At 29.4% G+C, this 14,941-nt stretch overlaps 2 protein-coding genes across 6 annotated transcripts in view; one reads left to right on the forward strand and one right to left on the reverse strand.

The window, feature by feature from the left end:
* Liprin-beta (liprin-beta 1) overlaps window positions 1–14,941 on the forward strand; it is a 165,290-nt gene that overhangs the window by 144,708 nt on the left and 5,641 nt on the right. For all 5 annotated transcript variants that reach the window (XM_085827729.1, XM_035353097.2, XM_035353098.2 and 2 more), the window contains 5 exons: window positions 5,588–5,797; window positions 6,352–6,477; window positions 6,793–6,915; window positions 9,329–9,517; window positions 13,182–13,346. In XM_085827729.1, the coding sequence (XP_085683855.1) occupies window positions 5,588–5,797; window positions 6,352–6,477; window positions 6,793–6,915; window positions 9,329–9,517; window positions 13,182–13,346 (813 nt within the window). The remainder of the gene's footprint in view (window positions 1–5,587; window positions 5,798–6,351; window positions 6,478–6,792; window positions 6,916–9,328; window positions 9,518–13,181; window positions 13,347–14,941) is intronic.
* The window catches only part of Lac (septate junction protein lachesin), a 60,706-nt gene continuing 58,388 nt past the window's right edge, over window positions 12,624–14,941 (reverse strand). Inside the window, exon 7 of the mRNA XM_085827731.1 lies at window positions 12,624–12,890. Within this exon, the coding sequence (XP_085683857.1) occupies window positions 12,850–12,890 (41 nt within the window). The 3' untranslated portion in view covers window positions 12,624–12,849. The remainder of the gene's footprint in view (window positions 12,891–14,941) is intronic.

Genomic DNA, 14,941 nt, shown 5'->3' on the forward strand with positions numbered 1-14,941 from the left:
TCTCTTTGATTCTGAATCTTAAGCAAAGTGCTATGAATGAAATTCAGTTTTTGAAATGTTTTCTTGCATTTCTATTATTACATTATCACATTTCTATTATTACATAAAAAAAATTCTGATGGTGTCAATGCAGTAGACAACATTTTGGAAAGAAGGTGCCATTGTTTCTTCATTTTCTTCTTCATCTCACTACTTAAATGTTCCTTTGGTAAAATGTTTTCAGTTAGTTCTTCAACTTGAGTCTAGGCAAATGAAATCATATTCATAGCCTCAAAAATAATTAAATTTTTCTGTATATTTCCTGTAGTTACATTTTGAAGGGCTATTTGCATCAACCTTTGCCTGTAGAACATTTTCAAATACTTGATGACACCCAGATCTAAAGGTTGTACTACACTGGTGCAATATTCCAGGGAGAGGAGGGGGATAACTTTCACATTTTGCAAGAAATCTTTTGTTTGAGGATAGGCAATACACTAATCCATAAAAGCAAAATTTTGTGGGTTTTGTCTCATAAATTTGTCTATTTTCTTGAGCCCATTCTGTAAAAATATCCATAATCATCCATGTTTTCTTATTTGCTTTATATTTTAATTGCAGAGTTTTAACATGTTTGAAGCACTTTGTTTTTTGTGACTTTCCTGTAACTAAAAGAGTAATTTTTTTCTGTATCACCAGCATTTTCACTAAGTAAAACAGTGAGATATTCTTTACTTTGCTTAGCTTCATGACCCTGGTCACCTTTAAAAGCTAGGAGGGTTCCTGCAGGCATAAGCTAAAAGAAAACGACACTTTCGTCAACATTAAAAATGTCTTTTTTTGCCATCTATTTTGGTGGATAAATACTTGAACCACTCTTCAACTGACTCAGCAAGAATGTTTTTTGATTCTTCAGTTATTATATGACATAAAATTCCATCCTACAGTTTAAAATGCTAACAAGGAAATTTAAATAAATTGTTTCTGTAAAGTGCAAACAATCCTGTTCGTATAAAATTAAAAGGAAATAAGATGAAACCTGAACATTGAATCAACTACAGCATTTATTGGAATGCTGCCTTTTTAAGTGTATCCTCTTCATTTGGTAGTTTCCCTCAGATACAAAATAGAAGGCTTTTTATTTTTGAAATAAATGAAAATTAGTAACCAGTAATCCTCACTTTTGCTTCTGATTGGCTAAGGTGTCGTGCTATGAGTGACTGCTTGGTTCTCGGAGTAAATTATTATGGTTTAAAGTTTTTTGAATTATTGGTGTATTTTCTAAGAAATGTTCCTTAATTCTTTTGATACTTTTGTATCTGATGATGCTTTTAATTGTTGCTTCATCTTTTCTGTAGTACAAAGCAGTTTTTCAAAATGTAAATTCATTTTATTTTTGGAGGTCATGTTTCCTTCAAAAACGTGTGAAAGGCCTTTTTAGTTTGCTAGTTAACACTACAGTCTTGTGCTGTCATCATGTAATGAGAATTGTAGTTGCATAACTGCTGCTTCTGTAACTTGTGTAGATGATCTTGAGAGTAGAATCATAGTAGTAGTTAATGCAGTGGTAAGTTGTAGTCCCAATTCATAGGCTAGTTATGCTCTATAATGCCTTATGGGTTGTGTCAAGGAACAGCATAGTATTTATGATGTTAAAAACAAAATGTCCTTGGTTGACATAGTAAAACCTCATTCAAACATGAGTAAAACAGAAGCTTTTGCAAATATGCAATTATTTAGACATTATTTAGGTATTGGATTCAGATGCACATTATTGTATAATATAATTATATATATTGTATAATATTTATTATATATATTGTATAATAGTTTATTATATATATTGTATATATTGTATTTTATATTTATTATATTTATTATATATATTGTATAATAGTAGATTTAAATCTTATATACTTGAGTATAACTTTTATTACTTGTTATACAGTACAAAGTCTGAAATCCAGATGTTCAGTATCTGGAATAGAGTAATATCTGAGCCTCTGGACAACCAGCAATTTTTTTTCTTTTTAGGAATTTTTTGCAAAAAGAGAGAATGAGTTGGATGGGAAAGTAATGCGTCACTTTAGGATATGCTTGTCACTTTAGGATATTCATGCATGTACAGTAGATATTTTTTTCATAGTAAAGTATGTGAAAAATCTTGATTCTTAACTTCGGTTCAGTACTAAATAAAATATCTCTATACTCGAGAAACAATCATTTATTAGCTTAAATCTATATGGTTAATAATTTGTTGGCTCCATAGCCTCCTTTTTGCTTGGTATGCATTTCAAATCATTAAACATTCTACCAACATTCTCACTAATTTTATACCTATTGAATAACTTATATCACTAATGTCAACCTGGTAATAATTTTTTTCCTTTCATTACTATATCATGACAACTTGAAAAATGACTTATGCAGCCATGTCTAAAACATTTTTTTCTAAATATTAATAATTGAATAAAAAACAGCATGGCAACCTTTTATGTTGACATTATGCGTAGTGAGAATTACAGACTTCAGCTAACAGCATTGTGTCGACGAGGAGAAATTTAGCAGAAATTTCCTTATCCAAAAAAATAGGTTTTGTAAATGATCTCGGTAGGTTAAAAGGTTACACTTAGTTCTGTCTAAATTAAGAATAATTTGTTATGCAGACAAGCCTTAAATATATATATGAATTTAGTTATTTGGTACTAAGATAAGTTTGAAGCCTTTGCTGGAAATAGATGTAATTATATAAATAACTACTAAACTACCATCTGCAGCGTATGTTAGAAGCAAGACAAAATTTAGCAGAACATGAATTTAGTTTCCAATCTCATGATACATTGCTAATAGTACATCAACTAAGCTATGCTAACTGTTGGAAATATGTAGTATGGTTCTAAATGCAGAAAATATCACTATTGATACTGAACAGCGTGACAAAAAGTTTTCTGAGAAGAAAACAATTTGATTGATAATTTAGTGGGAATTCTCAGCATGACAATTACAGGACTTGAATAATGAACTTTGTAACTGAACAAAAAATTATATGGTGGAAATTGAACAACTTACATTGAAAGAAATATTTAATGAAATAAATAAATAAATAAATACCGAATCCACGTCCTTTTTTTTTGTAAATTTTGATTTCCTTAAAATTATAAATGCTTCATTGTTTTATAAACAACTATTTCATAACTTAGGTTAGAAATAATACGCTGAATAATGATTATTGGAGTAACAACTGGAATCAGCATAATGTTTGTAAATTTTGCAAACATTGTGTTATTCGATGGTCCATCAAAACTAGTTCTCCAAAATTTACAAACATTATGCTGATTCTTGTTGTTTAACTTCTCCAATAACTGTTTCATATTTTTAGTTTTATAAATTTTACATGTCATATTTGATCTAAATTCTGGAATCACTGAAGTTCCGACAAGTCTGGATCTTGAATTTTGTACTGTATATAGGGTTCGTAGCGGTCCTTATAAGTGCTTATAAGTCCTTATATTTGAAAATAAAATATAAAGGCCCTTATAGGTGCTTACTTTTTCTTTAAAGCCCTTATTTTTTTTGTTTTTAGTGCTTTTTTTTTAAATGAACGTGCTGTTTTTCCTTGTACCAAAGCCGAAACTAAATAAGCAACTTTTCTTCCTAATATGGAATGCCAGATGGTGAGTCATACTCCCGGAAATAGCTTTTCCCCCTTTCTCTGCATTAACATAACCTTTGGTGTGCACGAAGAGTACAGACAGGTGCCCGTTGTTCTATTGGTCAAAGAATTGCGAAAGCAGTAGAAAATTCCGCTACATTCGGCATTCTTTTCCTCCTACCCAAATATTACACACGTTTGAATTTTTATCAAGATCTTAAAAATTTGCATTCTTGTTCTGCTTGGTCAGTTCATATTCGTGTTTATTATGATCGTTATGCTTATATTATGAGCATGTGTATGAATGTTTATAATAACATAGTTGCAGTAACTGCTGAAGTGTAGTAAACTTCAAAAAATGGTTGTGTTTTAACACAGATTAGCTTTCTAAGGAATAATATTCGGAATGGCTTAAATAAAGGTGGTGGTGTATTTAATTATGGCAAAGCACACGAGGGCTATCTGCCTAAGGGGAGAGATGCCTTCGTGGAGGACTTTCTAAGGGAAACTGGCTCGTATACACGTTACACATGGGAAAACTACGAAAACGCCCATGCAGCCAGCCCGTTTGCAGGATTCGAACCTCGGACCGCTCGGCCGCTGGTGGGCGGCTTAAATAAAGGAAAAGTAATCGAATAGTCAAAATAATTTCATTTTTTTGGCCAATACATTATACAGTACGAAGGTTAGGAGGTCTCCCCTTTCTCCGCAAAATCTTGAATATTGAAACTGTTACAGTTCGCTGCAAAACAAGCAATGGAACTTCTTTTTTTGGGGGGGGGGTCACTTTCCAGTCTGGATTGAATAGGACTAAAAGTACTGCGGTCTACCAACCCAAGAGAAGAACGACTCTATTCCGGAAATTTAATGCCATTTGTTGAAAATTGGAATGAAAAACACCCCAGTTATTTAGTTCTTAATGCCGGCAGTTGTTGATTCCGACTGCGTAATATCAGGTAGGGAAGAATTACGATGCACGTATTGCGCAATAACGTTTGCGATATTTTGATGTTCAGTCCCTGATTTGTTATGAACATTTAAAAGAGTTTTACTGTGCTTGCTAAGCAGAATATTTTTTAGTTCCATTTGTTTATTTTTATATGATGCACATATTGAAATGTCAAAAGCATTTATTTAGCTGAAAAATCTAAAGAGTGGCTACAGTCTACCCCCCTCCTCCGCTCCTTCAAGTTACGCTCGACTGTCCGAATATTCGCCAATTTCCAAGTATGCATGTTATTTAAGCTTTTACTGTTAAAGATGACTGCATGAAGCAAATTTCTGTCTTCTGATTTCAGAAATGTTCCTCTTTTTCACTTAAATTACTTTGCTTGCAATATCTGTTAAGAGAAAACTGATATACAATGAAAATTTAGAAAATGTTCAGAGTTTAGATTTAAATTATTTAAATATCAATATGAGTGGAAAAATAAATTGTATTTATTATTAGCAAATACAATAAATATGCCTTATTATTTATTTTCTCTGTTTTGAACTGAAATTTCATCATTAAATCTTGTAATATAGTTTAGTTCTTCGTAGTTTTTTTTTTCTCTCATTATAAACTAGTTCTGTAAATTGAACTGTTATTTAAAATTTAAAAAAAAAAAAAAAAAAAAAAAAAAAAATATTTTCCATGGTTGAGGTAATGCTTATTCTCTCTTAATAAGTATATTTCTCATAGTTTAAATTACAAGTCTAATTTTTAAGGTTATGCAGTTGTGTATGATGTAATTAGGCAGGTGCTTATTTTTTTTTCTTAAAATGTGCTTGAAAAGTGCTTATAGGTGCTTATTTTTTTTTAACTAAAATGTGGCTATGAACCCTGTGTATATAATTTTTTTTTTTTTTTTGCTTGTCTATAATTTGAAACAAGTTATTTCTTAATGTAAAGTTTTTCTTTATTATTAAATGTTACTCAACCAAGAAGTAAATATTTTATTTTTTACATTTCAGGAACTGAATATAAAAAATCCTCTTCATCGAAAAAAATTGTTATTAGCTGTCACTGGTGCCAAAGAACAAACAGGTGACTCAGTAGAACCTGCTGGAAAAATTGATCATCATTGGGTAGTTCGCTGGCTGGATGACATAGGTCTTCCTCAGTACAAGGATGCATTCTTTGATGCTCGCATAGATGGAAGAATGTTGCATCATTTAACTTTGGTATTCAGTGATCTGTGTTCATTAATGAATTAAAGAGAATTTTGGAATGGAATTTAAGTTATTTTATTTATAATTTTAGTCATTAATTTTAAGTTAAACATTATGAATATACAGTGATGTTTGTTTTGTAAAAGAATATGTTTTAAGGTATCCTGTATTCTTTAGAAGCTAACCATTTTAATTTAATTTTAAAATCTTCATTTCTAATCAAAATTATTATATATATATTATTTAAATATTTTAAAACAGAAAGTGTATTGAATACCAAAATTGTTGTCTACCAAATATTTAATATTCATGCATTATAAAAGCATTATTTGAATTTCTTATATTTTTCATTAAAAGTCTACAAAGTTTTAGATATTTATGTTAATGTAACTTAAATATTATCTTATGAATGAATAATGTAAGTTTAAACCTGAGGGTCAGGAAAAATAAATTGTATATAAAATGCATTGTCAAGGTAGTAACAGAGGAATTGTAACAAAATTAAATGAGTACCAAATGAATGCAACAATACAATTTTATTGAGTATTATTTTTCTTGTTTTATAGGAAGATCTTGCTCACTTAAAGGTGACAAATCTTCTCCATCACATCAGTATTAAGACGAGTATTCAAGTTCTGAGAGAAAATAAGTTTGACGCACATTGTTTGAAAAGACGTTCTCTCCCAGATGATGTAAATATTAAATTTTTTTTTTTGCATTGATTATTATTATTGTAAATAAATGTGAGTAGTTATAAAATAGCACAAACTTTACTATTCCTGAGTAAATGCTTATAAAACACTATTTATAAGCAAAATTATTTCCTTCTGTGCTATGAACACCTAGGTATGTATAATCAGTTTCTGTATCATCTATATTAAAAGCATGCCTTTAATAGAATTATTTACTGTAGATGTATATAATTTCTCTATTTTAATTCTAATGTGGGAATTTAAATTTATTTGTTAATTAAAAAATAAAGTTTAAATTTTACATTTTTATTATAGGAGAACTCACCTTCAGATGTTAGTAAATGGACAAATCATCGTGTTATGGAATGGTTGAAAACAGTAGATCTTTCAGAATATGCACCAAATTTGCGGGGAAGTGGAGTTCATGGTGGTCTTATGGTAAAAGAATTGCATTGCTTGTATAATTTAATAATGTTAGTTAAATACAATTATATTTAATTCAGAAGTCAAACAACAAAAATCAGCGTTATATTTACAAAATTTTCACAGGACTAGTTTCAATGGTTTTACCGAACCACCATCTTCAGCTGCAAAACCGCAAATGAACAAGAAAAAACAAGAAACAAGAACAAGAAAGTTTTGCAGCTGAAGATGGTGGTTCGGTAAAACCATCGAAACTAGTCCTGTGAAAATTTTGTAAATATAACGCTGATTTTTGTTGTTTGACTTCTGAATTAGTATTTATTCGGCATGTTATTGTGTCACAATTATATTTCCTTGAATTATGAAGAAACTTTATTTCCTGAAATAAAATTAATTATTTAGTATTAAAACCAGTGTTACGTCAGTTATATAATATGCTCAAACCCATTTAGTTTGTTTATTTTGCTGGTTGAGATCTTTTTTTTTTTTAAAGCTTTCTTATTAAGCATCTTCTTAATTTTGAACCAAAATGCAACTGAAAATTAAGTTACATGTATTGCATTCCTATAATATTGTAATTATTTTCAAAACTGAGTTTCATTGAGAATTTTTAGAAAAATGTATTAAAAGTTAAGTAGATAGTTAAGATAATTTTAATCATTAATTTTAAGTTAAACATTATAAATATACAGTGATGTTTGTTGTAAAAGAATATGTTTTAAGGTATCCTGCATTCCTTAGAAGCTAACTATTTTAATTTAATTTTAAAATCTTCATTTCTAATCAAAATTATTATATATATTATTTAAATATTTTAAAACAGAAAGTGTATTGAATACCAAAATTGTTGTCTACCAAATATTTAATATTTATGCATCATAAAAGCATTATTACCTTTAGTCTCCTGTAAGCATTATATGAAAGTAACAACATTTCTACATTCACAGCTGCAAAAGCATGCATAATACAATTTAAAATTTCTTTAAAGAACTAAGAGAGATAGATAATTTGTGATGAAAAAGAACTTTGTTAATGTTTGGTTTATGCAACATCAAATTAATAGTTAATCATAAACCAAATAATTCATTTTAAACAGAAATCTGATATGAAAAATAAATATTATGTACTTAATAAATCATATTTATTTAGTATACAATAAATATAACATATGTATTTTATGATTTGCAGTTTTTCAAATAAAATGGTAAAAATTCAACTATCAATTTTTTTCATTTAGTTAACAATAATGCAATTAAAAAGGAAAATTGCATTCTAATCAGATTTTTAAAAGAGAAAGAATGCTTTTCTGCAATGGATAGATTCTAATATCGGATGTATTTAAAATATTGCATAAATTTCACTCTTTTGAAAATATTCTAAGTAACACACACTTTTCTAGCTACTTTTATTATATCTAATTTCTTGAATTATTACATTGTTCATAAAGTTCAAACTCGCATTTTATTGAATAGAGAATTAAACTTTTCTTAAAATATTATTTGGTATTCATGGAATTTTTTGCTAAATTACCCTGGATAAATCAGCAGAGATAGCATTAACATATACGTGATTAGTATAAAATTAATTTGTATTATGTAAATTTCTAGTAATAATTTAGTAAAGATAAAATGAATACCTTAAAAAGCAAAATCACATAAAACTTACAGAAGGAGGAGCATGAAAATTCCATCTGAATTGTTGGATTTTTAATTTAAATGGAAAAATTCTTCTTTGAAAAAAGTGAGAGATATTGTGTATGGAGTTTACTTTACATAGGGATGTCTAAATATATTTCTTTTTAATTTTATAATGATAATGATTTTTATTAGAAAAATGTACAATTTAATAGAACAAAAAACAACTATGAGCATTGTTTTTAGTCAGAATGGTATAGCAAAAACAACTAAAACATCTGATTTTTTTCAATTATCTCAGCAATTTAAGGTATTTAAAGTGAAATTATTTCTTATCTAATTAATGAATTACTAATAACTAATAGTCAGCATCAATTTTAAACATTTGTTCAATTTGTTGCAAAATGATCAAAAAGAATTAATACTTTAGAATCTTTTCATATTTTGTGCATTTTAAAATTTGACATAAGAGGGTTTATTGCAAATATCAACTCGAGTTAAATGGATGTGGCTTTATCATCAAAAATAATATTTTATTGAATAATATTATGTGAGGCAGCTTATATTAGTCTAATATACCAAAATACATAGTAATAGTACTAATTTAGTATTTGAAGGATTATATTATCCATTAATAGGTATAATAGGCATAGGACATACTAACAGTCTTCTCATCCTGAGTAAATTCGTAATGAAATGATTTGTTTTCTAGTGACTTTTACATTATTTTTTATTAGCATTTTATTTATTTATTATTCTCACTAATTATTTCAAAACTGAACTTTTTTTCATAGTTGTATGAACCACGTTTCAATGCTGATCTCCTTGCTACATTGTTGAATATTCCACCAAATAAAACACTTTTGAGAAGGCACTTAACCACCCAGTTCAAACAGCTAGTTGGTCCTGATATCATGCAAAAGAAACGAGAATGGGAAGCACAGCCTAGTTATTCACCTCTTTCACCAAGTGCTAAAGTCAAGGTAAAATGATGCTCATCTTATCTAAGAAATTTAAAGTATTCACTAAAGAAAAAAAAAAAAAAAAAATTCACTGTAAAAATAACTTTTAACGTAATTTTCATTAACAGATAGCCTAGTCATTATTCCTAGTGATATTTTATTTTTTAGTGAATTAGATACATAACAATGAAGTCTTCATTTAAAATCTTATTAGTTGAACTTTATAGTTATATTTTAATTATAATTTATTAGTCCAAAGGGGCTTTGTCCCTGAAGGAGTATTGTTTTCCTTTTGCGATTTTGCGTCGATTCACTACAAACGGCGAATCACTTTTCAAACTGTTGCCACAAAGTATTATCGCACTGTGGTATATTTAAAGAAATTAAATAATAAAAATCTGCATAAATGTATGCATATTTTTTGCATTGTGATAAAACAACGGTACATAGAGTTGAATCGAATTTTGAATGACATAATCCTCTTACAAATATGGGCATGTGGAAGACCAAATTTTAAATTTGGAATTCGTTTTATTATCGATTTTCTGTTTCGTAAAACTTTAACGAATTTTTGATTAACAAACTCAAGGATTTCAAAGCGAGCAATGGCAACATTGTACAGAAAAAACATTTTTATCTCCAGCGCATGAGTCTCTGTATTGGAAATTCTAAAGATATGCTCATTTTAAAACTATTTTGTGATATTGCTGTTGAACTGAATTGTATGGTTTAAGTGTGAAGAACGTGATATTTAATAAATAAATGTAACACACAAAATGTTAAAAAAAATGCCCTTTGGACATAATTTAAAACAAACATTTCAGATTTTCTTTTTTTTTAAAGTTATATTTGAATTAAAACATTGCAGAGATCAATAGGATGAATATTTTTCTGACTGCTATTTTTACTTTACTAAAAAAAAATTAAAGCAATGAAATTTATATATAACCTTTACTGTTGGAAAATGGAATTCCAACAAAAGAAGATAAGATGAATAAATTTCAGAGAAAGCATTTGTCTGTCTAATATTTTTGAAATCCGAGCTACAAAGTAGCAGTGCATATTACATGTTGTTGTTCTGGCTTATCTTACTTGTCTGACATAATCAGAACAAGTCCATGAAATTTATTGCAGCAAGGAATGCAACTCTGCATCTGTCATGGGTATAGGCCGTGAACACCATATCGGCGAGAGTATGGCTTTGTCCACTTCCATCCAAATTTTGATGGAGAATATGCTGGGGAATAGATTCAAGGGTCTTCAACCTCTATCAAACCACTTAAAAGAACTTCACCATGTACTATTTTGAATGCCGCCATGTAACAGAAACACTACAGAGGCTGTTCGCACATTTTTTAGACGATTTTGGTAAGCGGTAATAAAAAATCTTTTGCTGCAAAAAAAGTAATTGCAATTGTACTATGTTTTTAAAAGTCAAAATTATCGTCTGTGGCTTGAAGGTTATGTTTTTATTCAAAATGGCGAATTTAACAAAGCAGTGGTTCGAAGGCTACATTTACGCTCTTTCCAAAGAGAATATGCATACTCCGTTATCCAAAAACGATGTGAGAGTCATGGTTTTGTGATATCTAAAGCATCGATAGGTAATATCATCAACAAGAAAGAAAAAAAAACGTCAAATTGGAGCCTCAAGTGGGACAAAAATTCCAAACAAGTATCCAAGGAAAAAACGGACATCTTCGACTATTGCAAAGGTAAGTTGTTTAATGTTAAAAGAAAATCCCCCTAGTCAAAGGACAGTTGCAAAATCATTAAAATGCTTGGTGTCCACTGTAAACAAAATGATAAATGTTGATTTAAATCTTAAGAAAGCAAAAAAACGCAATGTGCATTGTCTTCTTCCAAAGCATATTGCTCAATGCAGGACACGCTGCAGAATTCTATATGAGAAACACTTATCCAAAGAAAAATGGAAAACAGTTGTCACAATAGATGAAATATGGGTGTATTTAAATGATTGTAACAAAAAAAAAAAAAAAAAAAGAGCCATTTATTATCATAAAAGGGGAGAAAAAAATTTAAGTACATGGTTCGAAGAATCAAAAGAAAGTTTTTCTAAGGGATTTATGATTGTTGCTGGTTTTTCTTATAATGGCAAGTTAAAAATAAAGAGAGTGCAAAAAAATGTCAAGATTAACTCTAAATACTATCAGGAACATATTTTATTGCCAATTTTTCTGAATGAAATACCATCACTTTACCCACAGTGCCATCAATCTGTGAGACTCCATCAGGACAAAGCTAGCAGTCACACATCAAAATCCACTGTAAATTTCCTAAAAGAAATGGAACAAAAAACTGGTATCAAGGCCATACCCTTCACTGATATCCCTACTAAATCTCCTGATGTGTCACTTATGGATTTTTGTGCTTTCGGACTTTTAAAAACTGCATTATCCAAACGTTGTCCCAAAACCATAACATGACTCTGGAAAGCTGTTCTGGAGGAATGGGATAGAATACCTCTTTTGCCACTTCAAAAGGTATTATTATCCTGGAAATTGTGGTGTCGAAAGATAGTTCAGAATAATGGATGTCAAATAGAACATTTAAAACACAAAAATTTTATGTAATTTAGTTTTGTGAATACAATAAACATCGTCTAAAAATGTGTGAACAGCCTCTGTATACAAGACATCCATGCCATCTGCAATAAGACATCCATGCGTTCTGCAAGATTCGAATCTTAACTAAAAGAACAATGCAGCAGCCAGGAGCATTAACCACTTTACTGATCAGGATGGTGCACATTACATGTAAACAAAGCTGTGTTAAATTTGAATTTTCTTTGCATCTCTAAAAGCTGTAATCATTACAGTGCTAAATGCTGACATACCAGTATACATCCAATTATGTTTCTTTGTACAATAGAATTCTAATCTTGAGAAATATATCAATAATTCTGATTATTGATTGTGAATGTAAAGATGACATCTGATAATATCTCATCCATACCCAATGGGTAAAAGGCATGAGGATATCAATGGCCTTGAGAAACATTAATATTGTTGTGTGCGTACAGGTTCGTAATAGATTGAATGCACAAGTCCGATAAAAAGTTAATACAATTTATTCTTATCACAAGAAATATAACAAATCGTTGGAATTTTCCTCAGAGATATTCTTACAAGAGTTCACAATATCAGGCACTAATAATGAGTAGAATGTAAATACGTTAAATAGAATGCAATACAACCAGTAGCTATATTTTAATCTACTAAAAACATTAAAATACAATGGAGTTCAAAGAGAAAGCTAAACAAATTGTATTAACAGTAACTAAGCAACTGAGCTGAGATGTCTCTCTCCGGCTTTTTAAAGCTTTTAATCGATCACGAAAGAGTTCTAGTAATTTCTTTGCTTCTCAAGATTTCTGGAAAGCAAAAGAGTATGGTTACAGCTAACACAGTAGTCAATTACATTTATTCAATTTAAATATAAATTACAAGATATCTATTTATTAAATGTTAAATGCACATGCTCCTGTATTTCTACTTTTCTTTAGTAGTTTATTATAGTTAATCATACTATTAATTTGTAAGTTGTACCTGTAATTATATCTGTACTCTATATTTGCTACATTATGTCATCCTGTGAAAAACCTTTTAAATGATATGAGATAAATTATATATAGTCTATATATTCAACTGGAGATGTTTTACAGGCTATCAGACGTAGCCATTTTTCTCTAATGAAGAAGAAGAATAAAAATGAACTTGCTTTTGAAGATTATGTTTGTCCTTTGAATTTCTCAGAAGAAATGTGTGGCAGTATTATTACACCTAATGGATCGCAAAATTATTCAGAAGAAAAGTTTTTAATGAAAGAGGTATTTATATGTTATTTTTATGCAATTTTTTCTGCTAGAATTGCTTAGAAAGTTTCCTAAATAATTTAGGAATTCTTTATGCTTTAGAGTTTATTTACTAATTATTCTATGTAATGTCTAATTGTTTTTGCATAATACATATTTAATGGCAGTGTTTTTCATTTGATATGCCTTTTTTGCTATATGTGGAAACTTTTGAAGCAGAGTAAAATAATCTAAAATTAAATAAATATTTTAAGATATGAAAAAAAGTAACTAATAATTTTAAATCTACTCATTCATTGTTTGTGATTTTCTGTACTTCAGCATTTAAAAAAATGTCTGATAATTTGGTGTTTTTTGGACATTTAATTAATTCAGCATGAAGTTCATTCTCTGCACGTAATATATGTATTAGAGTTTAAATTAAATTAATTCTTTCGTGCGAAGTATGGATATTTTAATGAAGCTTTAAAATTTTCAAAGCTTCTCCATTAAATATATTTTTAATTTCAATTTCTATATTTATGAAGGGTTTCTTAAAATTTCCTGCATTAAAACTACCGAAATTACAATACAGCTATAAAATAATTAAAGGAAAATGCATTTTTTAAGGTAAAAAAATCAAGAAAGCATAGTTGTCTTTGCCTAAGTAATAATAACTCATTATTTTTATACCAGTTTGGCTCATAATCTTGACTTCAATTTCCATACAATTTGTTTCTTTAAATAGCTATTTTTTATCACCCAATTTGACTATTAACTATTGAAGCAAGAACTGCAGAAAAAAAGGTGACTGACCTGATGTTATTTTTACCCACCGTATTTCCGTTCAGTGTGTTTCGCTTTATGGAAAACAAGCAGTGAAGACTGACTTAAAGTGCATTCTCAAAAAGAGAAAATAAACATTGTGTGGTGATAATGACACAAATTATGATCGCAAATGGGAAAGGGGAGCTGGCAATGGTATTGAAGTGTCTATTTTGAAGTAATAGACTATAGTCTTTCAAATTACAGACTATAGCTTTTTATCATCCAGCTGTGATTCTCTCTTTCATCAGACTTCTCTAGATCAATTCAGCCCTGCCTCTTTATGTAGGTAATCTGCATCAGTTCCACGGCTAGCATTATTAATGTGTGCCTCATTTTTCTGCATTTTCTCCATGTAGTAAGTTTTCAAGTAGTTTCTTCAAATTTCTTCTTGAGCCTGTATTGTTTTGCCAGTAGAGTTTTTTTTTTTTTTTTTTTTTTTTTTTTTTTTATGTACAGCAAGGGTGTCAAACTCGTGGCCTACAATGAATATATATGTGGCCTGGCCTTTCCCTTTGACAACGAAGTCTTCCGTTATGCCCTCTGTCATTCAGAATGCCTGCGCTCATTTCTATTAGTGCTTTATTCCATCATTTCAGCACACGGCTTATTAGTTTTAGGAGTCGTTAAATGACATGCCAGTCTTTTTAGTCCAAAGGGGCTTTGTCCCTGAAGGACTATTGTTTTCATTTCGCGATTTTGGTGTTGAATCATTATCCTTAAATACTTCTTCTAACACATTTGCATTCAGCGCGATTCTATAAACTCATTCTGGGAGCTGTAAGTGGAAACAAGAATTGATAGAA

The sequence above is a fragment of the Stegodyphus dumicola genome, chromosome 12 (genome assembly GCF_044657685.1).
Source record: "Stegodyphus dumicola isolate Sdum_Otavi_A_Nest chromosome 12, ASM4465768v1".
Taxonomy (NCBI): domain Eukaryota; kingdom Metazoa; phylum Arthropoda; class Arachnida; order Araneae; family Eresidae; genus Stegodyphus; species Stegodyphus dumicola.